Genomic DNA, 25,907 nt, shown 5'->3' on the forward strand with positions numbered 1-25,907 from the left:
AGTCTAAGCATGTCAGTCTATGCAATGTGTCATTATTATTAAATCCATAGCAGTCAGAAGTATTAAGAAAAATTTTACCACTCTCATCAAATAAAAAGGGATGAAATTCTTCAGCAGCTTCTTTCAGGGTCTGTCAGAGCATTATTCTCTAAAACACAAGAAATTTACTCAGAGGGAAAGCTTTTCAGCAGAACTCTTTTAAAATAGAAGTTAAATGAGTAGAGGTGAGCTAAGGCATTTCTCTAACAATCATCTTAATTCTTTGATCTTTTTCATACCCTTAACATCATGGATTTTATCCAAATATCAATAGCTTATCAGCTACAGAATACATACATGAGGTACGTTTAGATTACCAGGTAAATGCATATTTTTTAAAACCTTTTATGGGACGTGCAAAATATGCTGAAGCAGAAAAACAAACAACTGTGCAATGTAACAGGTATTCCTAATATTTCTTTATTAGTTTATAGGAATCTGCAGTTAGTAACAATCTGCCTCTCACAGTTCAGAGCAAAGCTACTGACACACAGCTACTTACTTTGCATTGGTTTCCCTCAGGAAGTTTCTAAGAACACTTATTCAATACAGAATTAAACTTTTCACAGCTAATAGAGTATGTAAAATTCACAAACTTCTTCAAACACAATCTATAAAGGAAGGAGTCAAGAGTCTACAGCACTTATGCATTAACTGGTTTTCTGTGTTGTCCTATCCATTTTCTCTTTTTTTCTATACAAGTCTTCTTCAGTATTGTCAATTTGTATTCTCAAAGATGATAGATGGTTACAAAAAGTCTCTACTTAGACACATTACAAAAATCAAACCATAACTGAATAGTTGTCAGACTAACATTAAACTTCTGTGCTTAATGAGATTTAGTTAAGAGTATAAGCTGAGGATAACACTGTTAATTTTTATACTTGTTCGTGTCCTAGAGTAGGATACCATGCAGAAATTCAAACCTGCCTGGCATTGTTTTGTCTTGATTAAAATTCAGCACATTAAACAGGTCAGATCTATGGCTACATGACATACCAGAACCACTATATCTTCCAATTTTGGATCAACATTGTCTTGCAAAGATTCATTTGACTGCACTCTAAATCAGCACATTCTGAGAGCTAAAACTTTGTTTGGAAGAGTAGGTAATGAGCTGCAACACAACACAGAACTTCAGCTGAAACTTTTAAATTGTGGAATTAAATTAAAAAATGCTTTCGATTTGGTAACAACATATCTGATCAAGACTAAAGGCATGATGAGGTCAGTAAAATCTTGTAAAATAATCTTCATGCACAGAATGGCACTTTTTAACCATCTTGTGCAACACAGTGAAGTACATGAATTGCAGTAGGTGGAATGAAGAACTGAGCAAAGAAAAGATGCATTCACAATGAGACCTGAGGCATACAAGTTATTAGTCCAAAGGCATCTTAGGTGGTAATTTTAATACTTAATAAAGGTAGTAACTGTAAAAGTCCTATGCTTCACATTTTAGATGAGAGCTCTCACTTCTGTAAATATTCATCAGCATCTCTAGAGCAAACCCCTTATTATACTGAGTTAAAAGACATACAAGTCAGTTGAATCGCTTTTGTGGGAGATGCTTGAGGGAGTGTAGTCAAATTTCTGCTTCACAGAAATATTCCGGTGTATACTGAATGTTACTGCTTCAAACTGCTTCAAAGATGTTACTGCTTCAGACTCTGTATTTTTTTTTGCCATGATCATTGATAACACATATGTGCTGAAAAAAACAGAACAGATTGCAAAAGTATGGATGAGTCCATTAATAATTATTAATTAATTGCTCAGAAATAGTTAGGCTTGGCCAACCTAGTGATCTTACAATTACTCTTTACTTTCCAGGCATCTGGAATTGAATTCTGATTTAATTTTCTAGCTACAGCAAGTTTTCCCACTTGGAATTCCCAGCTTTGAGGTGCACCCTTGGGAGTACCACAAGAAGGAAAGGAAAGATTTGCAGCTTTTTTCCATCCTCACCTCTCTGAGAAAAGGGACAGGCAACACAGCATTCAGATAACCCGTCTGACCTGTGTCTGTGTTTCACTTTTGCTGCTGTCTCTGCATAGACTGGCAATGGTGGACCTGAGAAGCCCTAGGCTCACAGAAGGTGGAAATTTAGGGAACTCTTAGGGGGAGGGAACTGTTCACAGTGCTGAGAAGGGACTCCTTTGGATTATTTGAGGTTTTGCAGGGAGTTTTGCACTCACTGAAAGGATGCCAAATCCCAACCATGTCAAAGACATATCTCCAAAGGGCCCCAAGGAGGAGACAAATCATGGGATCTTTATGGGAAGAAATATGGGAAAAGTGGATCAGTGACTTTTTGAACTTTTTTTTAATAAGAAACTTACGTTTAGATCTCTGAAGTGCTCGTTGTAGTCTAAGGCGTAACCTACCACAAACAAATCTGGAATTTCAAATCCGTAATCTGTTTTGAGACAAAGAACAAACACCATCAAAACAAGATCAGTGGCAGTTATAAGCCCTTAAATTCATGTGTGGTTCTCAACAGGCACACTCTATTTACATATAGTCAGCTGGGGCTATGTTACTTTTGACTCTGAGACATCATGGTCAGCAGGAGCCCCATAACCCAGTCAGAGTATTTGTGAGAGGGATGTGAACAGATAGAGGAGAGGAGAGGCTAGCTTTGTGTAAAATTATCACTGCCATATTGTGGAAGGAAGCCAAAATCAGAGCTGGAACATTCTGTTTGCATTTGGAAGCTCCATTGGTATATATGTGTGATGATTACTGTCCTGTACCACAGTAACGATGGAATAATGTAGAATATTAGATCAGAAGCAACTTTCAGAGATGTATATCTTTCTGCTAAGAATAGCAAAATCTATTTCATATTTTATGCTGCCATAACATGTCAAATGCTTCTTAAATTAAAGCCCAAATCATATGAAGGTTCAAGCAAATTCTTAACAAAGTAAATGCATGCAGTGCACCTCAATTATACAATTCACATACCTGAAGCTAAGCACAGACATGCATCTTTTTGAATTTGAAGGTCTCTACAGTATCAGCACTACATAAAACAAGTTAGACTCTTTTCAAATTGCTCTGTAAATAACTAGAGGAAAACCCAATCTTATGGACACAAAAGTAGGTCCACATAAAAAATTCTACAGGTATTCAGTGAAGAAATTTATTCAGTTGTTAAAGACTGAGGGTTATATGTGCTTTGGAATAGTAAATTTAGGTAAATGAGGAACAGCACTGTCAGTGATTTACAAAAGAGATCTCTGATGTTTTATAAAACTCATAACACTATGAATAAACAAGGATAAAATTTGTTTCATTCAAAACACATGAAAATGTAAAGCTACCCTTCATGAAGTAATTTTATTTCCTCTTTTATATGTTTAACATTAATGAATCCAGTCAAATATAGGCCTTAATTTACTGGATTAAATTCTAAATGTTAAAAATACCACTCCACTGTATAAAAAGTTGTACAACAAGATGTTTGGATGATAGTTCAGATAACAGGGCTAAAAACTCAGGGCCATGCCCAACGTTTAAGTAATTTTTGCTTCATAAATTTTCCATCTCTCCCACATCCCAAATCCAAACCCTTCATACTGCCTGCTGGTACTCACCTGCCTGCTCTCCTTCTACCCTCCTCCCCAGCTCAGCTGACCAGAGACTTCTTCAGTAGCAAACACTGCTCAATCTCTTCTAGATGGATCTATTCTTTTCGTATTTAGTCATATACCTTGTCATTACATAATTTATTCTAAATAAGCTTCTAGATGGATCTATTCTTTTCGTATTTAGTCACATACCTGTCATTACATCATTTATTCTAAATAAGTCTAAAATGACAATTACTTGGTATAGCTCCATTTACAGCTTCATCATAACACAGTATAAGGACCAGTAATTTAGAGAGTAGTGGTGCTAGTGTGGTGCAAACTGAGCAGCAGAAGAAAGTTTAAAAAGCCCAATTTATCTTCTGGTTTTTATGGGGTGGGATTTAATTATAATATCAGTGTTTTCCCTTTGAACAATAATACTTTAAAAAAGAGAAGTGCTTTTCTGAATAAAATGTAAATGTAAAACTTGTTAATACTTGGTCACAATAAAACACTTTCATGCTCAGATGGAATCCTGCAGCTCCTCCAGAGAGATGCAATGAGGAAGGAAAAAGAAGAAATGGATATTCTCTTCGATTTTGTTTGTCAGAGACAAAAAAAGAAAAATCTACTCACCTTTCACTGATAAAATTAAACCCTTTCAAAATTTCCCAATAAAGTTAGTATTCTGAAGAAAACCTAAGCAGGGTAGGCTTTCCAAATGACAATTATACAAATCCTTCTATCACATCCCATAGATCCATTGCAAATCAGTATTTTGCAATGCTTCTAGCAGTCCATAGGATGTGACAGAGTAGTGGTAACCTTTTCTACTGTCAAGTAGAGATTTTAAGAACACTTACAATCTGGTCTGTATCCATCAGGTCGAGATGTTCTTTTCACCAACAAACTGTAATTAAAAATAAAATAAACCCCATTTAAACCTAGATATGTAACTGAATAACACACTATTAAATAAATACTATTCCCTTTATCAAAACTCTTCTGAGCCATGTCAGTCCCTGTTCTTGTTCTGCTTCTTTTCCTGAAAATATCCTGATTGCAGGGAAGAGCTGGGTGTATTCCCCTCCCAAGTCCATCAGTGCCAGTCTTGAAAAGGCTGGAGGGTCATCACCAAGGCACAACAATACAAAAGCATTTCCCCTCCTTTCCCTCACCCCTACCCTTGGTGACTCAGGCAGCTCCCTGCACAGCTCTCCTTCATACTGCAGCATCAAATTAAAGCAGGATCTCTGAATGGGAATCTACTCTGGAAAATACGCTGGACTAGACTAATTCATTACCAAGTTTTGTGATTTTTTTACTCACCTTGCCACTTTAATCATTTTTGGCTTGTATTTTTCTATATTGTTAAGCAGAACCTTCATGGTCCTTCCAGTTCCAACAATATCCTTATAAAACAAGAAAAATAAAGTAAGTAAAACACAAAGAAAAGCTGAAGGGAGGAAATCTGGACAATGACTGAGAAGTGGAGATGATTTCTTTTTCCAGTGCATTGTAAACCACATCCAAAAAACTGAGTTTACACTCTTTGAAGCAAGCACTTTCTATTCATAAAATTATCAGTTCAAGGACTGTGCACTTCCTCTTGAAAACAGCTATGCTGCAAATACTTGGGATGTAACTCGGGACTGGAGATGACTCTACTGGGCACTGCAAGGATGTAGGGATTAGATTTTTCATATTATGCTTGAGATCACAGTATGTCAACTTGTCTCCATGTCAGGACTAAGTCTGCCCTATTTGTTGTTTTATTAGCACAGTATAAATATGGTTTCTCCAGAGCTGTCTTACCCAATGTCATCTCAATGAGATCAGTTGGTACCTGGCTAGAAAACTGACCATGGAGAGCAGCTGTTGATCCTGAGCTCTGGGGGTGGATTAGCAACACCTTGTCTCTGCCCTCCAGCTGTTTAATAGCATTAACGAAATTTTCTGTGGACATATTTAATTTCTGTTAGAGCAGCTGGAATGAGTAAATATGGAGCTCTTAGCAGCTATTCAGGTAACCAGCCATCTCTGTGGCTGATGGCTTTTTTCTGTCCTTACTAAGTGAAGAAAGTTCAACAGTATACAGTTCATTACACTGTCCAGCTTACTTCCCACACAAGCAGACTGGTTTTGAAATGCCAGGCAGATCCTAATGTCCTCTCTAGCTGTCCCAGTTGCTTATTCAACATTTTCAAAGAGAATCACCTATCTTAATTATATGAGAATTTGGAGCACCAGTGAGGTGACATGTTCTTTCCCTCTGCACCTGAACACTGCTGACTTACAACAGCAGCAGCTCTGCAATGGGCTGTCCCCTGGGACACGGCTGGCTGGAGAGCTGGGTGCAGGAGTGGGGGGCCTTGAGGGAATGACTGACACCCCCAACCAGACTTGGAACAACCCTGGGGCTGTAAAGCATATGCAGGGCTACTATTCAAAGTCATGCACCTGAGAAATGCAGGGCAGTGCAGTGCAAATGCAGTGAATCACTGCAGTTGATTCACAGTTTTCCAAGGAACAGAACAACTTGAAGAACAGGAGTTGTTGAAACCATAGAAAGAACAAATCAAATGAGGCAGAAACAAAGACTCCTGGGTATCACAAGGCAGAGCACCAGTTAGAGTGACAGCAATGTAGTTTGAGCTGTCATGCAATTGCAAAAAGACTGAGAGGCCTTTGAGCAAACCAACCCCTCTCCCTCTTCACCACCTCCCAGCAAAAGAAGTGTAAACACAGACAGGATTTAGACCTGAACAGCCAATCCTAATTTGGCTATGTGACTTTATCTAAGTACAATATGGCATAAACACCCAGCTTACCTCCACAATTAGAACATTCTGGAAGAAAAAAACAAAAAGGAATACAATTATAAAATATTCACATGGTAAAAGAAATCAGTGTTTAAAAAGGGGAAATGAAGATAGGTCTGTGTGCATATGTATAACACAGTAGGACACAAGGAGTTTCCTGTTTCATTTTTGTGCCCTGAAAAAGAGCCAGCCATAAGAGCAAGCCCTGCAGTCAGGGACCACAACTTAATTCAGCTCTGTCTAGATTATCTTCTCTGTCCAAGAACGGATGTAGCTTTGGAAAATAAAATTAGATGGAAGAAATCCAAATAGGATGAGCTTCACTTCATTCCAGCATCTCTAGCTGTGTACTGCAGTGTACCCTGTAGTTCACTAAAATACTATTTCCAATGTTAGTATGAGAATACAACAATAATATTCTTTCTCTGAAATAAATGCTTTTCCTCCCTCCACTCACACCGCAGCAATTTCACAGTAAAGGATTAGAGGCCAAGTTGTAACACCCACTCTCATACTGCCAAGCACCCTCTTTCTACTCAGATACTGCTGCTGAAATCAGTATTATTTGAAGAGGACTGGCCCAGCCAAGAGCAGTGATGTCAAGCTTTATGACAGTATCATCACATAGGCTGAATCTTTTTGCTGAAATTCCTGTTCCAGGAATTACAATTTCTAAGGAGACTTCTGTTCTTCTACTAAAAGCAATAATAAGATGTAATGTCCTTATTAGAAGAAATAAAAATCTATTTATTAGTAGGCATGATCATATGCATGATCAAAAGCACGGACTCTTAAAATCTTGCACTAAGAGCTACTTTCTGAAGTGAAACCTGCACAAGCAAGGGGAAAGCTATTTCACAAATACCTTTATCTATCTATCAATGTATACATCTTACATGGATGTGCACGCTGTGTGTCCTGAAAAAGCTCGAGACCACATAGTTTCATATCCATGCAGTATCCAACAGCCTAGTTTACATTCCACTTTCTATCAGACTTGTTGGCTTTGTTACATACATAACATGGAGGCTGTTTAACTTCTTTTTCCATAACAGAAACCCAAGGTTGAGAGTTGTAGGAGAGACTCAAACACACAGAGCAGGAGTATGTGAAAGGAGCATGCTCACAGCCAGCACACCTTTAACAGCTTCATTAACTGATATGTAAATAATTTAAAATCTTCAAGCCAGAAATTATTAATATAGATTATCTATATTTATATTCATATTGCAGCTCTTCCTAATGCAGTGCTTGGTAGGGAGACATGACATATTTCATGCATTAAGCACTGCAGAAGCACATTTGCCACACACTGGTATTATACCTGGATGCTTCTGAAATGGCAAAACACTTGGTAAAGGTGTGGAGGGAACTCCCGACAGCAGTTGAGCAAATGTCAGCAATGGAGATACCACTCAAGAAAGCCACTAATTTAGACTGAGCTCTGGTGGAATGTATATTAATCTTGCAGGGAGGCTCCTTTTTGGTGTTTTCATAACAGGTTTCACTGGCGGTTATCCTGCTTGGCACTCCTGACTTTCAACCTCTCAGCTGCTGACAAAAACAACTTTGGATCTCAAACACCTAGTCCTGTGAAGGCAAAAAGTTAAAGGCCTCTTAACAACAAAAGTCTGAAGAAACTCTGCCTCTAGAAATGTCTCCCTTCAAGAAAGAATGAAAGTATATCAATTGTCTAAGTAAGATGAAGAGCCAAACCCATGTTCAGGAGAAGCTTATGACAAGTGTGTAGGAACACATTTTTTTGAACGAAACCATTTGGATCCAAAACCAATTTGGTTCTCATCTGGCTTCCTATATGAAGTCATAAGTGAGAAAAACACTTCTGAGGACTAGCTCAGGACACCTGGGTCTGAGGCATAAGGAAATTACTTGATTCAGTCAGTGGACACCTGAAGATAATGTGCAGGAGTAATGGCTTAAGCACCCCAAGGAACTTGCGCAGGTGGTGATACATGTAAGTATTGAGGTGTTTATACACATACACACAGATATAGATATAGATATAGATATAGATATAGATATAGATGATATAGATATAGATATATAGGGAGAGAGCAAAAGAATTGACAAGGAAAGATCCTCACCAGAACTAAAAATGGAAATGAACTATTTTAGTACCAGGCCCAGTGAGAGTAACCATGATCAAACACAGCCCAAGGATCTCAAGGCAGGTCCATAGTGTTGAGACAGGTTCAACAAGGTCAGCCTATGAGTCAGGGTCTGGGTCAATGTTTTCAGTAACGTACAGGTTTGGCTGCAGCTGAGCTGAAGATCAGTACCCACACATCACAGATCAGGCATGGACTAAGAGCCCAGAGCTGAGCTGGTGTTCCTGTGCCCACAGGTGTGAGTAGAGACCCCAGGGGACACAGGTCATGGCCATTAGCATCTATTAGTGCATCTCTTAGTGCACTGTGACAGATTGAGAGAAAAACAAAGACATTTAATTGACAGACAAATAAGTGTCTTTGCTTCCACAGTTGCTTCGGCTGTTCTGTCAAGATCAGCAGTAGGGTTTCTCTTGCTTGCTCATGTGTGGAAATCACAAAGTTGGACAGAATGAGGGGAGAGCAGCCTCCTTGGCTATGGAATTTTGGTTAACCAATAGGGAGGAGTAGGCCTTACTATTTAACTTGTGAGAAAAAACATCAGACATTAATAGAAAATGGGTCTGAAGAGACCATGAAAGATCATCTTCTGTTGGGCTAGAGCAGAAATTTTAAACAATCTATCACAGATATCTGATTTACCTCATCTAGAACATGGTGAGAATCCAGAACCTTCCCAGAGAATGTGTCTCAATACCTCATTATCTAAGAGCAAAAATACAATTAGAAAACTTCTGTGGATACTTGGCCTGAAGTTGTTTTGAAGAGAACATGGGAAAAGCTATGTTTTCTTCTCTTTTTTCTTCTGTATTTGAAAGACATATTTCCTCAGTTTCCTTTTCTTCAGATTAAACAACCTCTATTTCTTCAACATTTGCTCACAAGTTATATTTCCTAGCTTTCTAATCACTCTTTTGTTCTCCTCTGGAATCGGTCCAACTGGTCAGAATCCTTCTTCAGTTGTGGTGTTCCAAACCAGAAAGAAGTCTTTTCCAGTGTCAAGAGGAATAACAGAAGCACTTTGTATGCTTTATAAATAATCCTCCTTTTTATGTATCCCAGTACAACAGTTACATCCTTTATAAAAATATATTGGTGTCTCATATGCAACTTGTGATCCACCTATTGTCTCCAGGACTGTTGCTGAGTCAGTCCTCCCTCACTTGCATTTATGCAAAAGATTACTTCTGTATAAACACAGAAGTTGGTATTCGTCTTTATTGTCATTACATGTCATTCTTTGAACCAAATTCTTAAACTAATTTCTTAAGATCATAATATCCTGTAGTATTTTTCCAGGTAGTATGAGTACCATTAAATGCTAATTCTGTCTTTTCAATCATGAATTAAATATTGTATAGTCCCTGGAGACTGTGCTTTAATGCATCTCATCTGACAGTGAAGCATAATTAACTGTTTCTTGAGAACAGCTTTCCAACCAGTTACACATCTGTCTACTAGAAATTTAATCTTGTCTGTGTTTCCTTATCACAAATGAGTCATATGAAGGAAAGAGGATTAACGTAGATCCAGACATGCCTGAAAGGTTTGTCTGGCTACAGGAGTGATAGTCACCTGCACATGACTTCAGCTGAAGTGTAAGATCTCATATTTACTGACTAACTTGAGAAGGAAGGATTTTGTTGGACGCCATTTCTCATCCACAGAGTCAAGGAGTCCAAGTGTTGCAAATCATATACATTGGGGAAGTTCCTATAAGATGTCTAGGCCAGAAAACACAGATGCTGTTTTGTATTATTGTGTATGTAAGGCCTTTGCAGTGGAAAAGCCACTATAAAATATTTAGATATGAAAACATTTTGTAACTATAAGTAAGCAGGCATCCTAACTGTTCAGAGCGATACTTCAATCTCTGTTATCATTATGCAGGGTTACTGTGTCTAAACTCCCCATGCTTTTCAGTCATTAACTGCTGCTGATGGCCAAAGGCATTCAGAGTGGTTTGTCATCCTCTGGTACACAAACCCTCTCCTACAAAATACTGTAGGGAACTGACTGTACTGCTGCCTATCCCCTGCCTTACTGTTGAAGCAGTCTATAGATAGATTTTAGAAAAAGGATGGAACAGCAGAGCAGTAGAGGAATAAACTGCAAACTGCCAAGAAATGTTTTGATATAGTGTCCAAGACTAGATAGCAGCAACGTCTAACTAAAACTGGTTGAAATAGATTAGCTTATCCTTGATCAGACAGATAGCAGAGGATGAAAGAGGAATGCAATGGATATGACAAATTAGTACATTGTCAGTAATGTCACCATCATCCTAAAGGCACAGCTGGCTGCACCCAGCATCTCTTGTGAAAGATGGAAGACCTTATTCAGCTTCACTGTGAAATCCTCAAGTGAGCTGGTGCACAGGAGACTGGTAAAAGTCATCAGCTTGTGGTGCTGCAGCAGTAACTGATAGCTGGACAAATAGGAAGCTAAAGGACATAGAAGATAAGATCTTTTCTCAAATATGTGTTTGAAGTTCCTGTACCATATAGATCAAGAATGTTTTGTCCTTTCAGATATATTTGAGGCAATTACAAAGAAGGAAACCACATGAAAAGAAAAGTAATCCAGCCCTCTGGATTCTGTCTACTTTTGAAACTCAGAGAACAGGATATAGGAATATTTACTGACATCTTGACTAGACTAAAGATGGCTTAATTTCTAAGTAGAGCCATCTTCACCAATACAATGTCTGAAGTACATCCAGAAATCTAATAATGGTGCTAATATATTTTAGGGTACAGTCAGTTTTTTTAAAATATGTCCTGGAAAGATTTCATACGTAGTCCAAATAACAAGGAATGCTGGCTTCAGAGAATGAAACACCTTCCTATTGAGTCATTGCAAAAGAATCAACATTGCAAAAGAATCTGCTTCCATTACTGATGGATCAGAGGGATGGTTGGGAGCTGATAAATTTGGAGGACTGTGATTCATTCTGTGTTTACACTGTATTTTACCAGGTAGCAGGCAGAAGGTAGACTGGCACAACATAGAGTCAAAAAATACCTCAGGTTGGAAGGGATGCATAAGGACCATCAAGTCCAAATCCCTGCTCTTTGCGGGACTACATACACTAAACCATATGACATTGACCAGGTGCTTCTTGGAACTCTGACAGGCTTCAGATCCTGGCCACTTCTCTGGGGAGCCTGTTCCAGTGACTTGACCACAGGTTCAGTGAAGAACCTTTTCCAGCTGTCCAATCTGAACTTCCCCAGACATGGCTTCATTCCATTTCCTCCTGTCCTGTTACTGGTTACCAGAGAGCTGTGTGCACTGGCCTTCTTGAGTAAGTTGCAGCCTGCTCAGCCTTCACTTCTCCTGGACAGCACAAGTGGCCTCAGCCAATCCTCAGAAGCCTTGCCCTTGTGCCCTTGCACCAATTTGATTGTCCTGGACACACTCTGATAGTCAGAAGTCCTTCTTGTGTTGTGGCACACCCCAGCACTCGAGGTGTGGCTGCCTGAGTGCAGTGCAGACTGGGACAATCCCCCCCTTGCCCAGCTGGCCATGCTGTGCCTGATGCCCCCCAGAACACACTTCATTCTGTGAAGGCAGCATCCCTTTTCATTTGGACTATTTATGAAATCTTTCCAGGACAGGGTTGGCCCTCCTGGCTGCCAGGGCACTGCTGGTTCATGTTCAAATTGCCAAGGACCAGGACCCCCAGGTCCCTTTACATGGTGCTGCTCTCCAGCCTCTCATTCCCCAGTCTGGACATATAATAGGGATTACCCTGTCCAGGTGGAGAATCTTGTTACATTTCATAAGGTTGGTGATTGCCCAGCTCTCCAGCCTGTGCAGATTTCTCTGTAAGGTCCCTCTACCTCTGAGGGAGTCCACAGCCCCTCCTGTTTTAGCATCATTGGCAAATTTTCTTAATGTACATTCAATTTATGAGTCCAGATCTTTTATAAAAACATTAAAGGGCAGTGGCCCTAAAATTGTCCTCTGTGGTTTTGAATGCAAAGGGGTGCTGTGAAGTTTAAAATGCTCCAGTTTTGAGTGATCAGGGAACACACAACTTGCAACTCTGTACATGAACATTTGAACTGAGCAGAAATAATATTTGTGGTGTAAGCTGGATCTCCACAAAAATAAATTTTATGCTTCCAAAATAATTTCTAGACAGTAGGAAAAATGGCCCTTAGCAGCACATCTTGGATCATCTGGAAAAATGAAGTCTTTAACATTACTAGTACTATGCAAAATAAAGAAGAAATAACTTCTAATCCCCAGGTAGCATGTGAATTTGTCTCTTACGCTAAAGAGAATTCTCTGTGAAAGGTTTTTTTTAATAATGAACAGAAAACATACAGAAGTTGAAAATCTGTCATTTCGTGCTTTTTAAAGCCACACAAGTTTATACGCTGCAAAAAAGTATTGTTTTTGCGGTACATTTAAAAAAATCCCAACTTGTGGTAAGATGAAAACTACTCCAGCACTGAGTCAATACATTTCTATTGTTTACCTTCCCACAGGTCAGTAATAAATGGAACAATGTCAGCTAACAAAACCAAGCAGAATAATGAGAGCATGTCTGCCTCCTGCCTGACAGTAGTAAGTGCTATGGAAATTATTTTTCATCTTCCTGGAAAAGAATAACAATTTTTTTCTAGATTTGAATTTTTACCTTCCATTCAGAAGAGTGTTTTCAAAGGAAAATTGCTGTGAAATAGTAGTAGTTTGAAGTCAGCCCTGAATAAGACTTTGAAGAAAACTGTGTCTTTGAATTACTGTAAAATGTGAAATTTTAACAAGGTAAAAGTTCTAAGTTGCACATTTACAAAGGGGTAGCATTTCCTTGAAAGGTGAAACTATACTTAAGTAATCAGATAAACAGCTGTACTTAATGCCATACTATAGCTAAGAGGACAAACTCAGCCCTCACATGTATAGCAAGAAAATCAGGTAGGTACATAAAGAGGGTATTTTCTCCTTAAATGTTTCAGCATAAAATCAGCAGAATAGCATACACACACTTTTTTTTTCTTTAATAGAAGGCAAAGAACAGAAAGAGCTTAAAACTGAGAAAAGAAAAATTATTTGAGACCTGAAAAAATACCTCGGAGTGAAGTAAGGTTTGTAGCAGGAAGTAATAGCTTTTATTTAATTAACAGCCCATTTCCCAGTGGGGGAACATTTTTCACAAAAGAACTTTGACCTTTCAGCCCACAGCCTCAGAGAGACCACAAAATACCTTCAACAGCTGAGCCTGGGAACAAAAATTCAGAACTGCTGTATGCACTTGAAATCATGGACTGAATAAAATAGTGGCTTTACAGCACATTATAATCCTCCAGTGCAGCTGCCCTTCAACTCATTTATCAGTGTTCCACAGCTGATAATTTCCTCTCTTTTTTTAGCTCAGAGGAATTCTTAACATTTTTATCTGCCCCTCTGGTCACAGGGCAGGTGATTATATAGGGCAATCACTTTTCTTATCCCAAATTGTCTGATTACCACATTAGGCTAAAATTAAAATTTTCTCCCAATCTGTACTTAACTCGAAGTTTGCTGATTCTATTCAGACCAACAGGATCTGCATGCTTGAAATTTCATTTCTTCCCACTATATCAGTTGCCTACTATTAATTTCCTGTTGTTAATTCCACCTTCAAACCTTGTCTCATTTACATCCTACAGTATGCCAGTACTGTACAGCAGGCTCCCAATGGATTAGTTTATCTAAAAGAAGCTTAAGTAATGACTGTGTGATAGGCAAATATGCGACCATATGGCAATATAAATTTGATAATGGCAAACTGCTTAATCCAGTAAACATTGAAAAAGGCCATAGTCAAAGACAAAAAACTGTTCACATTGAGGAAAGAAAATTAAGTTCTCTATTTTAGCAGTGATGACAGTTGACTATTGATATAACATGCCTGATATATAGAGGCTTCTCCATCAAGTGTCCAAATCAAAATTGTTGGTAGTTCAAAAGATACACTGTAGGTACAGTGAAGAAATTATCATTTGGGACCCTGCATTCTAATCACCCAGAAGTTCAGACAAGATAGTTTTGGGCCTTAAGATAAGGAATCTCTAAACAAAGCCCTGTTTGTGATCAGACCAGTTAATTGTCCTGGGAAGGAAAAAAAGAAAGGGAAAAGAATGAACCTTAATGTGAGAAGATTGGCATAACTTGGACTGATGGAAATACTTTTATCTTCAAGTCCTTGTTGATATCCTGAGTTCCTTCCTGTCACTTTCCTGGGTTCTTAAACTACCTGGGAGTACTTGTAACATTGTTAGTTATACCAGCTTGCAAAGTATGTATGAATACACAGTGTCAAGAAAAGGTGAGTTCATTTATTTGTCCAGTTCTACAGTGACAGCATATTTATATATAAAAAAAACCCATCACCTTTCCCGCACAAAGTTTCTTTTCTATCAATCTCTATTTCTTCTTTAGTAAGGGGTAAGGAAATGAAAAGCAACAATGTAGTGTATTTTCATTCCCTTTAGATAAATTTCCAGTCAGTAGTCTGCATTTTCAGTTAGAGTCTTTCTGAAGACACCTTTTCCTGTGTACTCCATATCATCAGAATTACATAAATTGCTAATGTGATTCTTCAAACTGAATTTTTAATGGATTATCAGTTTACTCATCACACATGCAGTACTTGCTTTCTTAGCATTGTATTCAGGGAACCTCAGGTACCAGTGATTAAACAAGACATTTTATGACAGTGCCATAGAGCTGAAGAAGCACGATCAAATAGAAATTAAAGAAAAATGCATCAAATTTCAGTGAAGAGGTTCAAAGGAAGCTACAAGGACTCCTGTGAGAAGTGAAACAATTTTGTGTTATGCACACAGGAATGAAATCCACAGATATTAACACTTCATCACAAAGTCCGAAAATATTCTGTAAAATAAGACATCTAGCTAGGAACTTTCTACAGGGTTCTAGAAAAGTTCCCGTGTGTCTGATTTTAATCTTTTCTGCTGGGCTCATCCACATCTTACGGCATACTTGGAAGAACAGCAGACATGACATCTCAAAAATGTTATTTTTTGGGACACTTGGTTTGGTCAGTAGCAGCTGCTGATGGGAGCAAATGGATTAATGTGTTAACAGTCCATGTATACAAACTCCAGCTATTTAAATGGTGTAAAACAAGTTCAGAATCTTCAAGAGTTAACAGAGTGGGGGACATAATGGAGGACCTGATGCTTTGTTGTTAGCGTTGTGTCAGATGCTGTGCACACTCATGTTCCACTTGCACCCATCTTCACAGCATCCTTCTGCTGTGCATAAAAAGTAGAACAAACTATCGTAATCAATCTAAAGGTAATCCAGGAATGACTCATGTCTCCATTTTCTCACTTGCATGAAGAAGCACAGTCTTCTGGTCATCTGGAATTGGATGAGAATTTTCTGGACATAGGTGAAGTAGAATTATGAACAGGTATGATGTAGAAGCAGGCAGACAGTGGCTGAGCAGAGCCGATATGAAAAATGGGCTAGGAAGGCTGTAAAGGAGTTTTTTTATACATTCCTTCCTCCAGAACAACAACAACAAAAGAAAATAATGATGAACAGTAGAACAGATTACCTAAGAAAGAAGTGCAAAAAAAGGTGCTTGACTTTGGAGAAGGGAAAAATAGTGTCTTATGCTCTGGAAAAAGCAGTTAAGGATGGCAACTGTCAGAAGGATAGACAGTATCGAATCTAATTAAGAAAAAATGCAGAACAACAAAAGTGACTAAAGATGGAAGTTAAGCAGAAGTACTGAATATGTGCAATGCTTCAAGACACATAAAATCAACCTTTGAAAAGATGAAAAGCAAGGCTACATATCTGATAGGAATAAAGTAAGATGTTGAGGTGAGTGGGGGATATGACTATTGCCAAAGTGTCTAGTGAATTTTGCATACCTTTATTGTCATATAAATTGTCTGTCATGTACATAATGTTCTAAAGAGAATGGCATTATTGTTTCTGCAAATTTATGGCTGTTATTCTAGAAAGGAATGCATATAGGAGAAGAAATCACAGCATTAGTCAAGACTGAATACTAACAGAGAGAATAATAATTCTGAGAAACAAACTTGAAATGGTGAGGATAATATGTATATTAATCTACAGAATAAAACATTGTGTTAGACTGCTGCCACATGTATGGTTTATTAAATACTGATGTGCTAACATATTTAGGAGAATGATAGAGAAAGAGCTCTCAGAACTGTTGCTGGAGCCTATGACATGCATAAAAAATGGTTCAATAAAATAGGAATGAAATGAGAGGCATAAGAGAAGAAAGTGAGAATGCTTTATGCTCCTGCAACCTCCTCCCAAATGCCAAGCTGGGCAAGAAAATGGTATATGGTGGATAAATTGATTTAGGCAAGACCTATAAAGGAAGTTTGGAGATTTTATAGCAAAAATCCTGCCAGAAATAATTGAGAAGAGCTGCATGGAGGATATCTTCTTCTGAGTGAAACTTCTTTTTCATATGAGCTGATCAGTCATTTTAGGAGACCATCAGAGTGAGGATGGAGTGCTCAAACTAATACAACAAGTACAGAGAAAACACAAATACTCACTTGCCTTTTTTTAATGACTATTTATTACCTTCTACACTTCTCTGAAAATGGTGAGACCATTGGCTGTCAACACGTACTTAATATGAACAAGGGGAATTCATACTGAACATAAGCACTGATGGAATTTTATAAATTCAGTGGCTCCATAATTGTATAGTACTAACTGTGTAACTACTCTGTATTAATTTTAAGTTCTTATTAACTTAAAAATTAATAATTATTATTTTTGTTCACTTTCTATGCTATCTAGAAATAGGGACAATGACAGTAATATATGGATCTAAGTTTGACATTAAATATATTATACAACTGTAATAAGCATTTAATTGCAAGAATACATAAACTTCAAATTTATGATTTTATCTGACTTTTCTCATTTGCAAGGAGACGAGTTAAAGTGATATAGGAGCTTTTTGAAAGGTTACAGGACATATTTTACATATGGAGATATATACAGAAAGAATCTTGTCACTGGAGACTTTAGACTACAAAATCAGCTCCAAAGCTTTTCAAACAAAATATATGTACATAGAAGAGATAAATGGCAGTGCTACTCACAGTTCTGGTCCAACTGAACCTCCTGAAGTTTCTAGATGCTTTAAAATTGACTTTGTTCAAATGTCACAAATACTTGGAAATATGTTAGGAATTTTTACAGTATTATACAGTATGGTTACAGTATTGATACTAAGCAGGGTTATATTGTTTGTTCTTTCACCTCATCTTCATACATTTTCATTGCCATGTTGTTGTGAAACACATTTCTGAACAGTAATTGATTATATCCCCTTTTCAAAATGTTTTCCCTTTTACAAAGATTAATGATAAATTTTACCCAAGTGAGCATTTCAGCTTTAAAGTAATTGAAAACCACCTACTTTACTATGAATCAGATACTGAGAACCTTTATGTTCACTACTTCCATGATTAAAGGAGAGATTTTTAAACTATATTTTTTCTGGATAGAAATAGTTACGAAGTATTAGAGAGTTAAGCTATATCAGGATTCATTCTTCAAGTACCTTAATCAATGATTTGTGCCATGGAAAACTTCATTCTTGCCTCAGTGACCTTCTTCACAGAAAAATAATTTCAAATGGGGGATGATTTTCTTCAGGTAACAATTTGGGCAGTTTGGGCAGTATGCTAACTCTCATAATATTTCTCTTTTTTGTGGTTTGGGTCATTATACTTTTTTGCCTGACTTCCAATAATTTTATAAACAAAAGCATATTGTGAAGTACAGAGGAGATATTATTCTGAAGAGCTATTATCCTTAACAGTCTCTTTCTAATTAGCTTTTAAAAATTTGGGTTTCTTTAAGCTTTTTCAGAAAAAATCCCAAAACCCCAACATTATTATATACCAGCTTGTTCACTCAGTAATCTATTTTTCCAATAAGCAGCAAAGCATGAACATGCCTTAGTTCTTCACTAAGATTATAGGCTAGCTGAGTTTCCAAGTATTATTACTTAATGAAAGGCAGTTCAACACCAAAATCTCAGAATCTTTTCTCTGTAAGTTTCAAAATGTATACATTAATTGATACTTTCCAACTTTACAGAACTTATGGAATGGAACTTAATGGAACTTATATTCCAAACCTATGCTTGTGCTTTTGAAAACACCTTCCACAATCAGTAAGTTAATGGGATTTAACTCGGTATATTAATTTTTCAATATAATTACAGTATTTTCTTATTCAATACTCCAAGTAGCCAGAGGAAGAACTCAGCCTGCTTGACAGCAAAGAAGTTGAATTCTCTTGAATAAGTCTTCATCTAATTCACTCAGTGACGTTGGATGGATACTGAACCGGCAGTTTTAAAAGCCAGCAGCTAAAGAGAGACACTAAAACACTTCAAGGAAAAGATTTACATGGCCTGTAGGAGGCTCTGAATCAGCCCACAAATGGCTGATTAGTAAAATGTGCTGAATACTTGCACAAAATGCTGAAGTCAGCAACAGATGGAGGAGTTGGCATCTGTGGACGTAAGGCCACTCCTTCACATATCCAACTTTAGACATGTAAGCATGAGCATTTGAGCCTAAGCTTTGCATTCCAGCTTTTCAAACAGTAAAATTAGTCTTAAGGGAACCCTGTTGTCACATGTTATAGCGAAAATGCTCTTTCATTATTCCTACATCAGCTGTGTCACAGACAGCCCCACGTGCAAACAAACACCACACAGGCCCTGTGAGCGTCTGCTCCCCTGGCAGTCCCAGCTCTCCCTTCCTGCCTCCTTCAGCCTCCCCACCCAGCTTCCAGCCCTGGGCTCCTCTCCTGAGCAACAATTTATTCCCAAAGCAGCCACTTGACACCTGTCCAAGAGCCTGGCCTCCTTGCCCATGTATCTTGAACTATGTTGCTACTCAGTCTTCTCCCCAGGTATCTCCTAGAATCTCATCCTAGCCAAGTTTTGTGTCCCATTCCATACCTGGGAACAGGAGAGCCATGCCACTGAGAAAAAGATTAGCAGGATTTTCATTGTAAGAAAACAATTTACTTATTTTTTGATAAGAGCAGGACTAAATAGGGTGAAACCTTCCTTCTCTCTCATACATATGTGGGCACAGATAAATACACAACAGTCTTGCAAAAAATAATGTTTTGCCCAGTGAATTCAAATGATACTGGAAATATGTTTGGAAATAATATTATCTGCAACCATTAATCAAGGAAATTTGGGATTGGAAGATGGGGAAGGAGAGCTGGGCTAGGAAGTTTAAAAAGTGTTTGAACTATGTTTAAAAAGAGAAATGTTAAGTAAGATGCACTGCCAGTTCTGCCTGTGAGGTAGACAAACTTATGCAAAATCATCATAGAAAAACAGGTAATTCCAGTGTTTGAATATAGCAAGTAGCAAATTAATTAATATTTCCCCAGAATATGATTAACACTTTAGTGGTAATTTGGAAACAACACCCATCAGGAGCATTTGGAAGTATAAATTGAGTACATACATATCACTCAAATATTCTGAGTATAACAGCATTTTTAAAATTTCAGTTCTAGTTGCATCAAACCCTATTTAATATTAATGAAATATTTGAAGTTAAGTTTTTCTGTTCTTTTGCTTGTTGTACAGCAACACAAATGAGTTTGCTAGTGCTCCATTTGAGTGCTTTGAAGAAACTGATATTATCTAGAACCACCTAATAAAACAGTGACTGCACATACAGTACAAATAACAAGATAAGTATTATGTTGCCGTAATGCATAAGTAAAGAATCCATTTTCTGACCATTTGCCACACAGACCATTTGCCTAATGAAATCAGCCTTCCTTCCTCTTCAAAGTACTGCTTTGTATTACCATGGCTGGATGAAAATGGCCTTTTCAGTGCCTCAAACCACTCTCTCTCCTTACCACAAGGCTCAAGCTTAGTGCATATTCAGTCACATAGCCAGCCTCATGCTGAAATAAAAAATCCCATTTGATTCTCTGAGTGAAAGTCTGCATAACTGAATTTTGTGCAGTAGGCAAAATGGTATTAAACTCATATGCTGAATTCAACAGGGATATGCACTGTGCAGTTTGCTTGTATGCACCCAGGCAGAAAGGCAGAAGAAACAGAAGGCAGAAAAAACAAGGCTCCATGACATAAACAAGCTAAGGGAAAACATTACAGCACACCTTTTGTCCCCAGTCTCACTGATGGTACATGTGTAATAACTATTGGGAAATGCTGCACAAGGATGGAGAGCCTACATTCTGAACTTTTTGGGCATCTGCAATCTGAAAGCAGCAGCATCACAGCAATTCAATACAGAAGAATAAATAACTTTGATTGCAGTATTAGTACCTAACAGAAATTATATATCTCTTCTCAAGTATTTTTAGTGAATTTATTTTCTTTCTTAAATTTTAAATAAACAAACCTTTCCAGTCAGCTTTGAAAGATCATCTCCTCCGATTATCTGCATATCTTGCATGGACTGATCATTCTGAAACAAGAAACATAAAACTTTGAATTGGTTATAACTGTATAAAATAAAAATATAAATGTTACCTTTTTTTAAAAATATCTTGATTACTAGTCTTAGTTATGAATATTTTCCAATGCTTGTTAGTATAGGTGTACAAGAAAACCACACTCTCACTTCTTCCTGTGGCTTCCTGCATCTCCTGCTTGTTTTTAAACCAACATCAAACTCTAGGCTTTACTGGACTAGAAAAAGTTGCATCTTTCTTATTAAAATAGTGTTCCCTTGCTTGCTGTTTCTTAGTATGACAAGGGTTGAGTAACATATATATCCCTTTCAAAATGGGAGGACAGAAACCTCTCAACACTTGACCAAACACCTCTGTAAGCACATTCTTGGTTTGAACAGTTTTTGGAAATACAAGCTAAATGTGCTTACATGTCAGCTCTTTTTGGTGGATTTCACTTCATTTTTATTCAGGGGAAAAAAGTTTTGCAAAATTTATCACTTACAATCAAAAATATTTTCAGTGTGCCATACAGTTTCCAGAGCTTTGTTTATGACTGATTCAAAGATAAAATCCTTGAGGTTAATTACTTGAATATGGCCTATCAGGTTGAACTAAGAGCAACAGAACAGTATGTTTTGATTTTTCTGTTAAAGAAGATTTTTTTTGAAGAATTTTTTTTTCTGAATTTGTTTTATAGACATTTCTAGTTCAAATTCCTCCTGGAAAATTCTCAACCAGCTCTAGGTCCAATTCATTATCAGCAGAACACAAAGTTAAGATCACATAAGGGAGACACGTGGAAGCCCTACCTCTAAGGCAAGAGAAAAGAGGCCTTAAAGAAGGTGGCAAATTAAAAAATAATACAGTCATGGCCAGGCTATATGAAATTTTCAGAAAAAGCAAGAGCAGAAATAAGTATAGTTAATGTGAGTTTTCTGCCAAAGTGATGCACGTGTTAATCTAATCTTCCTACCCATAGGACGGTAGCATTAGACCAGTTTTAATAATAGCTCCAGTACCACAATGTGACACTGTGGTTTACTGGTGACACCAGGAAGCTTCATCATTACAAACAACTGACAAATACACAGTACTTGAATTCTCTGCTTTTATTTCATAAATCCAGTGCTCTGAAGCTAAATGTTTTTCTGCAGGTAAATACTGGTACATCAGGACTGACAATGGGTAAAGATCCACTGGACTAAGGGATTTATAGCTGTTCTTCCTCCCCACCCAAAGCAGGACAAGCAGAGGCAGCACTCGGAGGGTCAGAGCAGCCCCCTGTGCAGATGGAACCACAGCTGCCCACGCTCACAGCCCAGGTGGCAGAAGTTCAGGGATTTCCAGGCTCCTTTGCAGACACCTGATCACAAGCAATCTCACAACCTCAGGAATTATTCGTGGTCCTCATGTCTAAATTAATACAACCTTCCTGAGTAACTGTAGCAAAGGTTGTAGAATTGCCCAGATGAGAATTTCTCCAAGTTTGCATTCTGCAGACCCACCAAAAGGCTTCCTGGCTTTCACTCAGACTCTGCTCTCCACAAAACTTTCACACTACAGCTTTGTAAGAGGTCCTTAGCAGTCATTGCTTTAAAAGACAGTTTTTAGACCTGCCTTCACTTTTTCTGCACCGGATCTGGGAGCTTTAGATAAATTTCATGCTGCTCTGATCCGTTTCCTGGGAAACAGAGCTAGAGCAGCAGTGAAGGTTACATCCCATACATTCTCTAATATAAGTTTCAATATTTCTTTTATTTTTGTAAAGAAAAATAGAAAAAAAAGGCCAAACAACAACAAAGCAAGTAACTGATTTCTTCAGAAGATTATTTTAAAACTAAGTGAAAAGTGGAGATTGAGAAGATTTTAAGTTCAGGCTTAAAAGCATAAGTCTTTTGTTGTAAAGCAAGACAGGTCACTCTTCAAAAGTCAGGCATGTATTCAAGTCAAGACTATTATAAGACTATAAAAAGCAGATTGTTTCTGATATCTACCACAGCATGTGTAACCAAGGCACTGACAAAATATTTTTTCATTTCCAAATGAGAAAGTGTAGAATTTCATTAGCAACCAGCACACAAGAATTACTGGAGAAGCAGTTTGCCCTTAAGCTGCTAGTTGAGAAAGAGAAGAAAGATAACAGTGAGGTGCAATGATTAATGAATTTATTTATTTTTCACTAAAAAAAACCCCTCTCTTTCAACAGTATTCACAGCAACACTGTTTCCTCTGCATTTGGTATTTCTGGCTTCAGCTGAAAGGAAGATGCTGAAATAGCATCTTCATTGCTGGCAAGCAGCTAAGCAAACACAAAAGCCATTGAGAGCAGGGGGATCACAGCATCCCGTCAATCTCCGCATTCACACGTCGCTGTTGGGACACAACTGCACACATTTATGGAAATCCTGGTGTTCTGACTGCAGAACGAGTGCTCTCAAAGGACAAGGCTGAGTATTCATGCTGCCTATATCATTTTTAGATGGTTTTTATATATGCAGCTCAGAACCCTCTAGCCAAGGTATTTTCAAAAAAATTAAAGAAATTCCTTGCATCACACTGGAGAGCAATTCTCTTCCTAAAAAAAAAAAAAAATCAGATCATTGATTTTAATGCCATTTATAACTATCTACATTTATCACTTAACTCATGTTGTAAAATACATACCTGCCAAACAGCAAGGCTCAATACCATGGTGTGACATTACCCTGATCATAATGTTCACATAGATAATTTGCACACTACGGTTGCCATGGGAACCTCTCAGGGCATTTTTCTGACTTCTCAGTTTATAATCTCAAAATAACACTGCACTAAATGTTAAGTATAAAGTACAATGAATGTCAGGAAAGAAAAAAATCTGTTTCATTCAACACCAATTAATGTCAATTCAGAACTGTTTGTGTAATTTTCATGGTCTCAAGTCATTCAGAGCTTCTTTCTTCCTCTGCGATTTGCTCCAACTGATATAATTGAGTCCCTGAGATTTCTTATAAATGCAGAAATATGAATTGAAGCTTCATTTTCTGTCACCCAAAGTTCCTCAATACTTGTTTCCTAAAATACCTAAACCCTATCAACTCACTTTTTTTTTTTTTTTTAATATTTGACACTAAATATATTGGCTTGGATAAAGACAGCTCTAAATCACACTGTATTTTGGTTAATGTAGCAAAGAATTTATTGCACTGTTTCTGACAAGATGTGATGCATTACATCACATCCCCACACTTCATCCCAAGCTATATTTCTACATTTTTTCTGTGCTTAATAAATCTGCATTTTCCACGATAAATCTCAACTTCTTTGGTTTTAATTACTGGGTTTTGGTATTTCACTTGTTCATCTATGTTTTTTAATTTTATTTAATTCTAGGAATACTTGATGAATTAAAGCAAGATTGTTATTTCCACCACAATTTTTCATGGCATACAAGATAAAACTTTTGCTTTCTATGTAGGTTGGAACTATACATATTTAAATTCCATCTATACTAAGTCATGTATTTTGAACTGGGTGGGGCACAGAATTATTACATCTCTTTTACATCTCCTGAGATCAACACTTGGACATAGTTCAAGTTACAAGTGAAATGAGTTGGGTGGTCTCAGGAAAATTCATTATAAACAGCATTGCTCATCTGAAAATTGCACCAAACTGTGAACATCTGTTACTCTTCTGAAGAAACAGAATCTGGAATACATTAATACTGGGCTCAGTGAAACAAAGATTCTTTAATCATGGCAAAAAAAGTAGCTTTAACAGAAGAGTTTAAATGCATAACTAAATTATGAAATATGGACACAAGGTCATTATCACACCTAATCACTACAGTCTGCAGAGTTCATATGGAATTTCTTAAAAAATGTGGTTACCTTTTTCTCCCAAAATTCATCAGGGAAACTCAAAACAAAGATGAATGTGACCGTCAGGCCTGTTCTGTGTTGCTTTTGTCCCCTTGGGTGATACAGCAGATCCTCCAACCTGAGAATTCCCATTAGGACAGCTCTTTCACTTCACACCATCATTCCACCTCCTACAATTGGGTTTTCCAGGAAGGTTTGGACCAAAGAAAAGTCAATGACAGACCATTCAGTTGTCCCTCGGACCCCAGTATGTAACTAAACTGCTTTGCAACCTGCCTCCTGAGAAATACTTCAAAATATGAACAACTTGGTTGGGGAAGTGTCAGTATGGCATCTACAGGATCTGTTAACCTATTTTGGGTAATAGGTAAAGTCAAACTGATATATAAAGTATAGGCTATGAAAAAGCCTCAGTGGATGTGTACAAGTTGAGTGGTAGTATATAAAATGCTATACTTAGAAACAACACACGCTTGTATCAATACAATTTTGGGTTTCTTCTCCCAAGAACAACAGCTCAGAACAAAAGACCTTAAGGGTGTAGAACATGAGCTCTCAGTTTTCATGGCAGGCAGCTAGAAGGACTATCCAGCTTAAGAAGGAACATTCAGAGGGCAACTAGTAAGTGCTGTTAAGCTGGAGACTTGTACAAATGAGTGGGAATGATATGGATCACTTCCCAGTAAAGACTGGAAAGTTTGCCTTCCCTTACCCAGAATCAAATGTATACCAAAGGCTAGACTGCAACCTCCTGGGTACACCCACATTCAAAATAGTCAAGTGCCAGGTCACTGAAACATTTTTAAGAGGTGCCTTGAATACCTTGCAAACAATCCAACAATGCTGAGCCAAGTGGGAATGGAATGCAGCAAACTGGCACACACCCACTGCCAGGACATCCCCTGTTCTGCAGGGAAGTACAGGTCCATGTGCACTGAAGCACTGACAGCTTTGTGGAGCTCTGAA

The 25,907-nt window shown here is 37.7% G+C and overlaps 1 protein-coding gene across 2 annotated transcripts in view; it reads right to left on the reverse strand.

The window, feature by feature from the left end:
• Positions 1 to 426: 426 nt before the first annotated feature.
• PRTFDC1 (phosphoribosyl transferase domain containing 1) overlaps positions 427 to 25,907 on the reverse strand; it is a 41,470-nt gene continuing 15,989 nt past the window's right edge. Inside the window, exons 4-9 of one of the 2 annotated variants that reach the window (XM_063413971.1) lie at positions 21,024 to 21,089; positions 6,449 to 6,466; positions 4,947 to 5,029; positions 4,481 to 4,527; positions 2,382 to 2,458; positions 427 to 1,750 (exon numbers count right to left, since the gene is read on the reverse strand). In XM_063413971.1, coding sequence (XP_063270041.1) covers positions 1,703 to 1,750; positions 2,382 to 2,458; positions 4,481 to 4,527; positions 4,947 to 5,029; positions 6,449 to 6,466; positions 21,024 to 21,089 — 339 coding nt within the window. In that variant the 3' untranslated portion in view covers positions 427 to 1,702. The remainder of the gene's footprint in view (positions 1,751 to 2,381; positions 2,459 to 4,480; positions 4,528 to 4,946; positions 5,030 to 6,448; positions 6,467 to 21,023; positions 21,090 to 25,907) is intronic. The other variant, XM_063413962.1, reaches the window with a different exon arrangement.

Source organism: Prinia subflava, chromosome 1, assembly GCF_021018805.1.
Source record: "Prinia subflava isolate CZ2003 ecotype Zambia chromosome 1, Cam_Psub_1.2, whole genome shotgun sequence".
Lineage (NCBI taxonomy): Eukaryota > Metazoa > Chordata > Aves > Passeriformes > Cisticolidae > Prinia > Prinia subflava.